The following is a 14,331-nucleotide window of genomic DNA, read 5'->3' as shown; positions in this document are numbered from 1 at the left end:
TCTCCAGTTTTCTCCTAAATTTGGGGAGAAAACATTTTTGTGGGTGCAAAGAAAAAACACTTTGGTTCCACTAATTTTCCTTCCTAAAATCACCCAAACCAAAAACCCCAAGAAATCTTTTTTTCTTCTTTCCTCTCTTTTCTATCCTTCCTAAAATCTCTCTAATAGGGCCGGCTCTAGTATGAAAGCAAGTAAGGCCATCGCCTAAGGCCCCCAAATTTTTGCCAATAAAGTAATTTTTTATTATAAACTTATTCATTAAGCCCAAAAATATTAGCCAATAAATAAAATAACATTTTTTATCAAATAAAAAACAAGAAAAAAGAGAGAAAAATGTTATATCTACAACATTTTTCACAACAAATCTTAAGTGGTAAGTTGTTACTGACTGTTATTGGTAGGGAAAAAAAGTAATTTTAGTGGTGGGTTTAAATTAGAACCAATAGCAACTTAATATTTAGGATTTGTTGTGAAAATATTGTAAATATAACACTTTTCACAAAAAAGAAAAAAAGAAAAAAGAAAAAAGAAAAAAAGAGTAATACGCAAAGAATTTTACAACATTTTTCACAACATTAAGCTGGCAAACTTTTACAAGTTTTCATCTAGATCTACCACTAATATCACATTTTTACTTACCATTATTAATCTGTCACATCAACAACTGTGAAAAGTTTTGTCAATTTTTTTTGTGTCTATAGATTTTTTGAAGAAAAAAAATATTATACATGGTCAATTAGTAATTTTGCATTTAAAACAAGATAATAGAATTTAAGTAATATTAATTTTTTTTATAAAAAAATCATATTTAAATATATGAAAAATCTCAAGTCAATTTTCGCCTAAAGCCCCTAAATGCATCAAGTCACTCCTGCTCTCCAAGCAAATGGACCCTAAAAGAGTTAAGTATGGTGTATGCTTAGTTAATTTTAGCTTCACTCCTATGTATAATCTAATTATTTTCATTGTAATACACATTGTAAAGATGTAGCCGTTTAGTATTTCTACCGTAGACGTAGACAATCAAACTGAATCATATTAACTCATATGTAATCTTCTCTTACTTCCTCTCTCTTTAAATTTTTCTCTACATTCTAATAGACATGATAAAATTAGACTGGACTAAATTTTCATTTTTGTGAGTTGACTCGACAGACTCAGCTTACTCGCAATGCAATCCACTTTTTAGAATAAAAATAATAACATAATAAAATTCAGACAGCCAGGTTGGCTGGTGCAAAAGTCAAACTCAATTAATTAGTATAATATCAGAGCCACTGTGCCAGCACCAGCCCCGCCGTTAAAAAAAGAAGAAGAAGAAGAAGTTAAAACAATAAAACGTAACCTAAATGTTAAACTAGTAAAAGCCAAAACACAAACGCAAACGCAAACGTAAATGACACAATAGTGAACAAAGAGGGCAGGCAGCGGCAGCAGCGTACAGCTCCTCTCAAGACCAACTTGGGAAATTAATATATTAAAGAGTGGAAAAATGCTGGGTTTGTCCAAAATCCAAAGTCAACAATAATGAAGAGGGCATGAGTGGTGAGATCGATGCAGAGAAAGCAATATACAATCTATTAAAATACATAATCGAGGTTTAAGGAAATGGACATTGGCATGAAAATTAGCATGCATGTTAAAAATATATAGAACAAGTAATTTAATGATTGGATTTTCAAAATATAAATTTAATGACAAGTTATTAAGTAGTGTAATATTATTTAGAATTACACCAAGTGTAACTTGAACTTAACTCTCTCTCTCTCTCTCTCTCTCTCTCTCTCTCTATATATATATATATATAGGATTTTCAAAATATAAATTGAATGACAAGTTATTAAGTAGTGTAATATTATTTAGCGTTACATTAGGTGTAACTTGAACTCAACCCATATATATATATATATATATATATATATATATATATATATATATATATATATATATAGAGAGAGAGAGAGAGAGAGAGAGAGAGAGAGAGAGAGAGAGAGTTATGTTCAAGTTACACCTAGTGTAATTCTAAGTAATGTTATACCACCTAATAATCTGTTATTAAATTCATATTTTAATAATCCTACCGTTGAATTACATGTTCTATATGTGCTTAACATACATGCCAATTTTCATGCCAATCGGATATTATTTACCATGTAACCCATAAACTCATCTCTTATAAATTATTTTAAACTACAAAAACTTGAATTCAAACAATTGATTGATAATATAACTATTAATTTTTCATTATCGTGAAATTTTGCAAGCATAGAGAGTATATGAATATAATATAATCCAACGGTAGATTTGTCAAAATTCACATCTAATAATAAGTTATTAAGTAGTGTAATATTACTTAGAGTTACACCAGGTTTAACTTGAACTCACTCATATATATATATATCAATTGATATCTAAGAAGATTAATAACTTGATATGGTCCATGACATTTAATGTTTTTTTTAAAAATGGGAATGATATCATTAATTAGTGAACTGTGAATTTAAATTGCATAAACTTAAAATATATACTTTTTATTGAATTTTCTATAAGTTTTTAAGGTGGGTTTTGAACAATTTGAACACAAGTGTTCAAATTTGTTAAAAAATTGTGTGTGTGTGTGTGTTGTTTGTTTTTTTTTTGTTTTTTTTTTTTTTTTTTTTTTCAAGTGTGGTGGATAGAACAATGGTAGACCGGTAGTAAGTTTAGTCTTTTGATTTTTTGGGTAGTTTTTTTTTTTTTGAATATATTAGTTTATGCAAAGTTCATGAGAGAACTAATGGAAAAAGAAAAGAAATTTAAAGTTTGAATCTTTAGTTTTTTTGTTCTTAGGCTTATTGGGATTTGTATTTTATTGTTAATGAACCATTATCGATTTATTGATCTGAACTCCTTTTTGACATAAGTGAATCTAAAAATAATACATTGCACCCCAAACAATTTTTTATATGACTTATTAAGTAGTAAATACATATTTTGTTAAAAAAATCATGTTAAAAAATATAGGTTGACCTGACTCGTAACCCAATTGACCTAACTTATTTTTAACCCATTCAAGATGATTCATTTTCGATACGAACCCAATTGACTTGTTTACCATGTCTCAATTTCTACATAATTTTTAATTTTATTCTTTAGATATAACAGAGTTTACATATTATATAGGAAATATAAAAATTTTACTCCAAAATTTATCTTCCGCTCTCTTTTGATAGCTGGATGCATGCATCAAGCCTACTGATTTTCCACCTTTTGAGTTTGAAGGTTTTTGAATGTTTTATTGTTTAATGATTTTTCTCGTTCAATACAATTATCAGTTTATCCAGAAAATAAAGAAATAAAGTTCGGTACCATACTTGTAACAATCTGAGAGTTAAGTGCATGCTTGGTATATTAAAAAGAAAAAGATAGTCAAGTGTATCATTTTTTTCTTTTGGATTGATAGTGAAGTGTATCATGGTTATAACTAATAAATACAATTTAACCCAAAAAAAATACAAAATGATATTAATTATACAAAACATTTTCACAAAATGATATTATAAATTTATAAGGAAAGCCACCAGCCTTGAGTAGGTCGGTGCCATGTGGCGTGACAATGGCCACACTAGTACAGTGTATGGTTGTGGTGGTTGTAGACGTATCGGTAAATTTGAACACAAAAAAATAAAAAAGCTAAAGAATGTACACACCCCTCGTATAAATTAATATGAACATAAGGGGACAGGAGTGTATTCGGAGTTTGACTCGTTTTTTATGATGTAATTAAAACCACTTGTGCTATAATTTTGTTTTTGCCATATTAACGAGAGGATAGTGGATATAAACTATTAACAACTCTACTAAATATCATGGAGTTGGTATCGATAGCCTCAAGAAAGGGCAAAGAGTTTTTGTGCTCTATTTCTTGCATGCGAAGTTTCCTCCCACTTAGAACTACTTGCTGAAAAGAGAGCCATTTTGCTTCCGAGCAGGTCTAAATTGTTATTCTCTCAATGGCTTTATATGTTTCTTCTTTCTTTTCTTTTTTTTTTTCAAGGTTTTGGATCAACCCATTTTCTCATTGCGGGTACACCTTCTCTAGCTAACCTCTTCCTCTCTCTCACAAAGCTCGAGCTAGCTGAGCAAGACAACCAATAAAAGAAAAAAAAAAGATGGATTGGAAAGCTAAGGAAGGTGGCCTTGCTAGAGTAGGTAAGAGTCCTACTTGTTCCTTTGATAAGCATACGTACGCTAACGAAAGTCCCTCGAGAAACTCCAAATTACGTGCCATTGACAGGCAGACAAATAAGAGTAGTTAAACAATCATTTCAAATTGAACAAAAAGGAAGAGATTGGCATGCAAATTGTGTCATTGCAACTGTAATTATACTAATACACTATATGATGCTCTTTGGGGATTAGGCACATATATGATACCTTCTAATTGCCTTTTTGGGATGTATGCATGAGGTTCCCGAAAATTTCCTATAAACCACTGTGCAAGGAAAGCTCCTTCAACCACTACACCACAATTCAAATAAACATGTGTATTCTGTTAATCCAATGAACTATTTAATAATCACGTTTTTCTTCAAATAAACATATTTTTATACTATTGATCCAATGACAATTTAATAATCATGTTATTTCTTAGTGATTCGTATAATAATAATATAATTTATTTTTTAAAATAATTATAATTGATCCAATGACAATTTAATAATCATCATTTATATATATGATCAAAATATATATAAATTACCTTTATTAACGGTCAGGTAATGGATTCAACCCAATTTGAAGGAAAACTTTTTTCCTTTTTTATGTACAACTTTTTTTCTTCTTTTGCCTCAACATATTATACATGGTTAAATATTTGAAATATTTAAGCAATTTATTCTAAATGAAAATAGGTCAAGGGGCACAAATAATAATCCAATAGGCATATTTCATGCATAGAATAATGTTATTTAATACATTATATATATAATTATTTTTTACCAAACTAAACAAAAAATTTTAAAAAAAAATGTTTTCTATAATTAAACGCATAAAATACATGTTAGACATTTCCTATATTATATTTTATACAGAAATACTTCAATTTACTGAACTTATATGCTTTATGAAGTTTTAAATTTTATTTTCTTACAACAATAAAATTATCTAAAACAAAATTTCTAGTCCCATCTTTTACTATTAATTTTAAGAATCAAATTCATATATTTTTATTATTATCTTGAATTTTTTTTAGATACATTTAAGATTTTTATATAATTTAAATGATTATATTTATGCTCATGTATATTATCTATGTATACATATTAGATTTTAAATAAACAAAAATAAAATCATTTTCAATTATAATAATATGAGAGAATATATTTTTTGTTTTTGTTTCTTTGTTTTGGCTAGCAAGTAAATGAAGGAGTATATGAAATATCATCTCCTTCAATAAATTGTTATGCATTTTCTTGAAAATACAACTATAATGATACACACACAAACACATATATGTACACACCCTAATTATATTAAATATTAAAAAAACAAAAAATTGAATTTTTTAACAAATTACGAAATTATATCAAGATTACATAAGTTTGCTGTTAAATTTAAATGTAATAAGAGAAACAAATAAATTTATATTGCTGCTTTTTTATTCCCAAAATTTCTATTGCATATATCCGTATGTACATTTATTTACGCTCTTTTATGCTATACTTTTACAAAAAAATTCTTATAAAAAAAACTTTTACAAAAAAAAAATTCTTATAAAAAAACTTTTACAAAAAAAAAAAAAAAAATTGGAAGAAATATGTAGATATTCAGTATTGTATAAATTCCATTCTGTATATTACTAATTTTTATATTAATTAAATTTAATTCAAAATCAACCGTTCAAACACAAACTATAAGCAAGAAATAAGTACAAGAGATATGCAAAATAAATTAATAAAAATATCTTATGCTAAATCACTTACAATTGATAATTAGTGGTCCTTTCATATGACCAAATTGCGATTATAATAATTGCTTGATTTGATGTGTGATGATAAAATTTTACTAACGATTAAGTACTCATCATATAGTAAACGTCATAGATTTATGTATTAATTGACTAGTTAGTTACCCATGCAATACATATAAAAGTTCAACAAAATACAATCTTCTCTATTTCTTTTTCTAAATGTAAAATTTCATAATTTTGATAGTTATTAATAAGTATATATATTATGATTGTATATTTGTATAAGAAATTATCTATTCTATTATTTAAATAAAATATGATGTGAGAATATTCTAATGGAGGATCTAATATATGAGGTTTTAGACCGTAATGGCTCAAGTAATATTTTTTAAGGGAGTCATTAAAAAGCTTAAATTAAATTAAATTTCATCAAAATATAATTTGAATATATCAACTTATCAACACAAAAAAGAAAAAAAAATCTCAAATACATAAAGTTTTACAATTTCTTTTTATAAGTTGTGATATTTTGAAATCGTTACATAATAGTTTATTATTAGTTATCATTATCTATTATTAATGTGGGCAGGTGTGACCATTTTATTTTGTTAAGTTTATATAATACTTTTTTAATTAATGCAATTTTTGTTATCTATTTGTCATTATTTTTATTTAAAAATATTTTAAATTAAATGACAAAATTCAACTCAATTGCACTGTATTAGTTATTGACCCACACGGTCATACTTGTCCATACATAAATAATAACACTAAGGACACGTTTGGTAAACTGTAATAGTAATACATCGGAATATGAATAGGTATTATAAGGAATACAAAACGCTATAATGTAATACTTATTATTATTCATTTGTTTGATGACAATACAATAATAAAATCTTGAAGACAATTAAATGAAAACATTTTAAATCAAATATAAGATATATTTTAGGAAATATCTTACTCATATAATTATATTTCCTAAAAAATAATATATTTTTAAAAAAAAAATTGAAAGAGAGATTAGTTATTTTTTATGAATTTTTATTTTCATAATTGTTATGAGCATATAAAGTATGTTTATTTGGAAATATATTAATTTTAAAAATTAATACACCTACTAAGGAATAACTATTACAAGTCTTTTAGAGATGAATAGTTATTCCTCATTTTAAAGAATAGCTATTCATAAAGAATGACTATTTTCGGTAATCAAAAAGTAAGTCTAGTGTCACAAACTTTTCCACAATTTTGCCACAACTTTGCTACGTAGCGACTTGTGAGTGATGAAATCATGTATCCAATATTTTAATTCTATCACTCACAAGTTGCCATGTAGCAAAGTTGTGGAAAAGTTTGTGGCACTAGACTTACTCGTAATAAAAACATAACAAAACTACTGAATAGCTAAATCATAGGAATAATTATTACATTACAATGTCTATTACAATCTACTTAGTGTTTACTTAACCAATCAAATGCTTAAATAATCACTAACTTTATAACAAAAAGTTATTATAGCATGATAGCAATATACACACATGTAACAAACCCTCTTTATTTCTCAATTATTAAATTATATAAAGTTATATTATATTTATGCTATATATATGTGCACACATTCACACAGAACAACAACAACAATAATAATAATGCACATATTAGACTCTCTCTCTCTCTCTCTCTCTCTCTCTCTCTCTCTCTCTCTCTCTCTCTCTCTCGCACACACACACATATACATATAATATAAATTTATAATAAAGAGAGAGACACTCATAACTTACAAACATTCATTCTATATTTTTGAAGTCAGAAATTTATGTGAAGGTTTGCAATAATATTTTTAATGGTAAATTAAATTGATAAAAAAAATTATATATATATACATATATATATATATATATATATATATTCCAAGTCAATGGAATAAGAGGAAAGCTAGTGCACTCAACTAAAGTATATATAGTAAGTACTTTATGCTAAATATAAATAAAATTGTATAACGAAATTGATAAAACTTGATGTTATAGTGGGTTATTGAGTTAGAGCAAGCTAGTAGCTTGCACGGTGTTATAAGATGGTTTAATTAAGTTGATATTAAGAGTGTTAATTACTTTTTGTATATTTTTGTAATTATGAAGCATATATAATGCACGTTGAGTATAAGGTGTTTTGACCATATTTTTCCTAGTTAATTATTTGTGTTTACAATTTTCATTTTAGAACTTGCTTTATAATAGTTTTTTGGATTATAGTCGAAATGTAATGGATTGTTTGTGGCTTGAGTAATTAATTTTTAATGTAGTTTGTTCATGTTAAATTTATGGTTTGCGATGAGCAATTGATAACATGTTTATACTTTCATATCTAAAAACTTCAAAAAAAATTCAGTTGCACTGTTATTTTTCATATTTATTATTTATGGTGTACCAGGGGCAAAGTTAGTGCGCTAGAGACTAAGATTAAGGCAAGCGGATTGAGAGTTTAGCTAGTGCACTTGGCTTTAGTGCAGTAAGTATTCTATACTTAAATTACTTGAACACTTGTATAATGAAATCAATGACACTTGATGTTATGGTGGGTTGTTGAGTTGGAGCTAGTAGGTGCCTCACACGATGTTATGTTAATATTAAATTCATGATTTTTTTATGTTTAATTGATAATGTGAGGTACTAGAATTTCGAGTAAGGCAGTCACGCCACGTGTCATGCATGGCCGAGAAGGGCAGCTACTACGCCAAGGAGTCCACGTTCTTAGACTATGATCGCGCCATCAACACGTCATCAAAGAAGGCCTTACTGTGTGGAAAAAGCTTTGAGAAAGGGACTAGCACTGACGTGACTGAAGAGCTGGAGGCTGCCATCACATTCAATGCATTCTACCAAACCTCCTAGCTGCATATATGTGGAGAAGACCCTTGAACAGTGCTACATTGGCTGCCACATCTCACAGGAGTATAGGGGAGGTGGTTGATGGGACTGACACTTGAGTGGTAGCTTGCGTGATCAACAAATGGAAGGACAGGATCATCCAAAATGGCCTATATAAGGTAGAAGGTCCTCTGGAGAGAAGGGACCAGACAAACAGCAGAGAAAAACACTATAGCACGAAGAAAGGAAATTGTAAACAAGTCTGATAGTGATATATTCGAGAACAGAACCTCCTCGAACTTATCTGAGGAGAATTATCCTTCTCAAGCAGTGATTGCCTTCTATTTTTCCTTGTTTCTTTGTTATTCTTTGCCCATGGTAAGCGCTATCTCATCCATGAAAGCCTAATTTCGTTTCGGAATCCACTCACTAACAAATTCATTTTGTTGGGTTATTTGGGCCTAGGTCCTTCATTCGTTGGGGCTTAAGCACTAAATCCAGTCCTTACAAATAATATGTTTATACTTCCATGTATAGAAACTATAAAATTATTTCAGTTGCACTGTTATTTTCATATTTTTTATTTGTGGTGTGCAATGAAGAAATTTAGTGCATTTTTAGAGACTAAGAGGAGGGAAAAATTGAGTGCACTAAGGTTATCATCAATTTTCACCTAATTAAGTGTACTTTTTTGGGTAAAATTGTTATGATATAATAATATATTATAATTTGCTTTGTTTATAAGATGAAAATGATTTAGAGAATCACCAAAAGATTTATATGATACTAAAGAAATTTATAGCTAAGTAATATGAGTGTTGGAGTCATGAGATCATCTACATGATCTATATAGGAAAGTTAGTGCACTAGAGTCACGAAAGATTTATATGATAATTTTATAATAATATATTTTTTAAATTAAAAAACATAACAAAATTTTTGTTCTTGCTTTAAAATGTTGAAGTTCAAGGATTTGTGCTTGTATTAAACATCAAACATTTAACTTTCAAATTTTCATTGGAAATAATAGAAAACAAAATTATTTAGAATTAGAATTTCCTGTGCAAAAATTAGGGGTTTGTTTGGATACAGCTAAAAACTAAAAACTGAAAATACTATAGCAAAATAATTTTTAAATGTGTGAATAGTACCGTGAGACCCATTTTTAATGAAAAAGTGGCTAAAAAGTGCGTGAACAGTATATGAACAGTGCGTGAACAGTGCGTGAATAGTAACCGCACAATGTGAACAGTAACTCTTGTCCCCCAGAAATGCGTGCAGAGGGAAAAAAAAAAAAAAAGGCCGAAACGCATCTGCTCCAAAACGTAAACGCTATAAACTTTATCCAAACAATCACTAGGTAGACCTAAAACCCGATACAACTAATATCATTTACAAAATACATTCAATAGCCTACACAATTTATGAATTGGATGCCCTAAGCATTTATTGAAATAAAAGATTTATTTCAATTTAAAGGGAAGCACCCGCGAGAGCAACGGTGGACAAAGCAGAAGCGAGAATGCCTGCTTGAGTAACGCAAACATTGGTGAGAATCTAATGCCCCAAAATATATAGTGAGTAAATTGAATTGATGTAGAAAGAAAGAGTTTGACCTATTTAATTAAATAAGAGATCTCTAGATTGAAATCTAGATATAGTCTAAAATGTTTTTTTTTTTTGGATAAAGAGGTAGCCTTATATTAAAGCAGATATTAAAGCAAATTAACAAAAAAGTCAAACTTTCCCATGTTTTGTATATTATGCAGATGATCTCTCATAACTCCGTATTGCAAATATACTGAATAGGGGTATGCATAGATCAGGTTGAAAAGTGTTTTTTAACCCAACCCACCATGGTGGGTTATAAAAATCTAGCCAAACCTAACCCATCACAAGGGGTTCAACTTAACCAAAGCCAACCCACCTGGATCAGGGTGGGTCGAGTTTGACCTATGAGTTAGACAATTTTTTTAATTACTATTATTATTATTATTATTACTATTATTATTATTATTATTATTATTATTATTATCAACTTGAACATTAGAACAACACCACCATAAGTAAAAGCAAATTTATAACAAATAATCATGAGCATAATGCCAAACAAACACAAACTATATGAGAAAAACTTAAGGTTTGAGTTTTATTTACGAAAAGGGGCAAAAAAATAAATAACAGAATTATAAATTATATAATATATTTTTTAAATATGTTTTTAAATTTAAAAATATATTAAATATAGGTGGGTTAAGTCGGATTAGACAGATTTATAAATCTCATGACCCAAACCTAACTTGACCCATTGAAAAAATGAAATAAAATAAAATAAAATTCATGACCCGACCTAACCAAACCCACCAACCCTTAAAAACCACCGGGTTGGGTGGGGTCGGGTTGGCAGGTTTGCTGCACACCTCTAATACTGAAATATGAAAATGTTAAAGAAATCTATAACTATTAAAGGCATCTCTATTAAGTACCCGTTTGGATACAGCTGCCAGTGTCTGCGTTTTGGCGTTTTTTTTTTTTTTACAAGAGCATTTCACGTGATTATGCACTGTTCAATGGGTCTCGTGCACTATTCACGGGACCCACAAAACTCTTTTTCAGCAAAATTTTTATTAAAAATAGGTCTCACGGCACTATTTATGAAAAAGTTAAAGAAATCTATAATTATTAAAGGCATCTTTATTAAGTACCTGTTTCGATGTAGCTGCCAGCGTCTGCATTTTGGCTTCTTTTTTTTGTTTTTTTTTTTAGAAGAGCATTTCACGTGATTATGTACTGTTCAGTGGGTCCTATGCACTGTTCACGGGATCTACAAACCTCTTTTTTTCAGCAAAACTTTTATTAAAAATGGGTTCCACAGTACTATTCATACATTTAAAAATTATTTTACTAAAGTGTTTTCAGTTTTTAGTAAAATAAGCGGTATCCAAACACCTAAGATCCAAAATACTTTTGTTGAGAAAAGAAATGAAATAATTAACTTTATGTATATAAATTTTTGAGGGTTTTTGCTTCCTTGCCAAAGGCACAGATGTTCTTTTTGCAAGCTGGAACGGTGGAGTCGAACTAGAATGAACCACAATACGTAGCTTGGTCCGTTTAGGTTTACGAATACTTTTTTTTTTTTTTTTTGACTGAGGTTTACGAATACTTAAACTGGCCTGAACTTGGACGTTTTAGGAAAGCCATTTCCTATAAACTAATGACTACAAGTAAGAGACTTCACCCACTTGGGTGACTATAAACTATTCCAGAAATTATACATATAGCTTTCGTGTACATGCTCTCTTTCTGTTCCTATCAAATCTATAGCGACCCCTTGCTCTAAAATTCCTAACAACTTTTCCTAAATCTTTCTAATTATCTTTACTCTATATATAATGCCACATCTCTCTCTCTCTGTCCAAACCAGTCTTAAACTCTTAGCTATACCAATTTTCTAACATGGAAACCCTATCTATTCTCTTTGGCATAGCAGCTGCTATAGCACTCTATCTTTTCTGGTTCAACCTCTTAGCCCAGAAGCTCACAGGTCCAAAAGTATGGCCCGTCGTGGGAAGCCTCCCGGCTCTCATATCGAACCGGAGCAGAATCCACGACTGGATGGCTAATAACCTTCGTGCAACCGGTGGTTCAGCCACGTACCAAACTTGCACCATACCTTTCCCTTTCTTAGCTCGCAAGCAAGGGTTTTTCACTGTCACTTGTCACCCAAAAAACATCGAGCACATCCTCCGAACCAAGTTCGATAATTACCCCAAAGGACCAGACTGGCAAGCCGCTTTCCACGACCTATTAGGCCAAGGCATTTTCAACAGCGACGGCGAAACGTGGCTTATACAACGCAAAACGGCGGCGTTGGAGTTCACCACTCGTACACTAAGACAAGCAATGTCTCGGTGGGTGAACCGTACCATCAAGTCGCGACTTTGGCGCATATTAGACAAAGCCGCTAAAGACAACATCCCCGTGGACTTACAGGATTTGCTGCTCCGTTTGACCTTTGACAACATATGTGGTCTCACTTTCGGTAAAGACCCGGAAACACTGTCTCCGGATCTACCCGATAACCCGTTTGCCATGGCTTTTGATACTGCCACTGAAGCAACTCTCCAACGCTTACTTTACCCTGGTTTCATTTGGAGGTTAGAGAAATTGCTCAGTATCGGAGGTGAGAAGAAATTAAAAGAAAGCCTCCAAGTTGTGGAGAATTACATGAACGATGCCATCACGGCGCGTAAGGAAGCTCCGTCTGATGATTTGCTATCACGCTTCCTCAACAAACGCGACGTTAACGGAAAACCCTTCACGAGCTCCGTCCTCCAACGCATCGCTTTGAACTTCGTCCTCGCCGGACGAGACACGTCATCGGTGGCGCTCAGCTGGTTCTTCTGGCTCGTCATGAACCACCCTGAAACCGAGGAGAAGATCATCAAAGAAATATCGACGGTCCTGAAGGAGACACGTGGCGGCGACACAAAGAAGTGGATCGAGGAGCCGTTGGTTTTCGACGAGGCGGAAAGGTTGGTTTATCTGAAAGCTGCACTGGCTGAAACGCTGCGTTTATACCCTTCCGTGCCGGAGGATTTCAAGTATGTGGTATCGGACGATGTTTTGCCGGACGGCACTTTTGTACCTGCCGGTTCGACTGTTACGTATTCGATATATTCAGTTGGGAGGATGAAGAGCATTTGGGGTGAGGACTGCATGGAGTTTAAACCGGAGCGGTGGTTGGCGGGTGAGGGAGACCGGTTCGAAACACCGAAAGATGGGTACAAGTTTGTGGCTTTCAATGCTGGACCGAGGACTTGTTTGGGAAAAGACTTGGCTTACCTGCAAATGAAGTCGGTGGCCTCGGCTGTGCTTCTCAGGTACCGGTTATTGCCGGTTCCCGGTCACCGTGTTGAGCAGAAAATGTCTCTCACTCTGTTCATGAAGGATGGGCTTCGTGTGTACATGCAGCCACGTCAGCTCGGAGGAGGTCCTGATGTCGCAGCCTCCGTGTGAAAAGACAAAAAACAAAATCGTTGTTCAGCGGTTTTTGTTGTTTCAAAAAGTCAAACTGTCTAAGCATGCGGGCAATATGGTCATTTGCAGTTGAAGGGTGTATGAGTCATTCAATTTGTTGTTTTTTTTTCTTTTTTTACTTTACTTTCCTCTATGATTCTATATGATATGTTATTTGTTGTTTGTTGGGTTTGGGTGAGTTGTTGGATACCTAAATTTGACAGTTATTGCTCGTCTTTAAGGTTGGAAAGATTATTAATGTCTTTGTTAAGTTCATATTCCTTGTCTGTTGATATGGTCTTTCTTTTAAGCATGTCTATATATATATATATATATATATATGACACAAAGTTATATTCTTATACTATGTAATCCGATCGCTTTCCTTCTCTTTTTCTATCTATCTTTGATTTTCTGTGTCTTTCTACAACACTTTTTATATATTTCTTGGCAACTAAGTATATATAGTCGGTATCAGGAAAAAAAAAA

General features: G+C 31.2%; 1 protein-coding gene across 1 annotated transcript; it reads left to right on the top strand.

Annotated features, from left to right (window-relative positions):
* Positions 1–12,227: 12,227 nt before the first annotated feature.
* Positions 12,228–14,129, top strand: LOC142606743 (cytochrome P450 86A1). The gene has a single exon (XM_075778079.1). The coding sequence runs from the start codon at positions 12,280–12,282 to the stop codon at positions 13,840–13,842; it is 1,563 nt and encodes a 520-aa protein (XP_075634194.1). The 5' UTR covers positions 12,228–12,279; the 3' UTR covers positions 13,843–14,129.
* The last annotated feature ends 202 nt before the right edge of the window (positions 14,130–14,331 follow it).

Source organism: Castanea sativa, chromosome 8, assembly GCF_040712315.1.
Source record: "Castanea sativa cultivar Marrone di Chiusa Pesio chromosome 8, ASM4071231v1".
NCBI classification, from domain to species: domain Eukaryota; kingdom Viridiplantae; phylum Streptophyta; class Magnoliopsida; order Fagales; family Fagaceae; genus Castanea; species Castanea sativa.
The sequence above is the reverse complement of the archived record's forward strand: the minus strand, read 5'-3'. Positions and strand labels throughout refer to the sequence as shown.

What these genes read in the sequence shown, in the direction of transcription:
- LOC142606743 (XM_075778079.1), top strand. Translation starts at nt 12,280, where the DNA reads ATGGAAACCCTATCTATTCTCTTTGGCATAGCAGCTGCTATAGCACTC.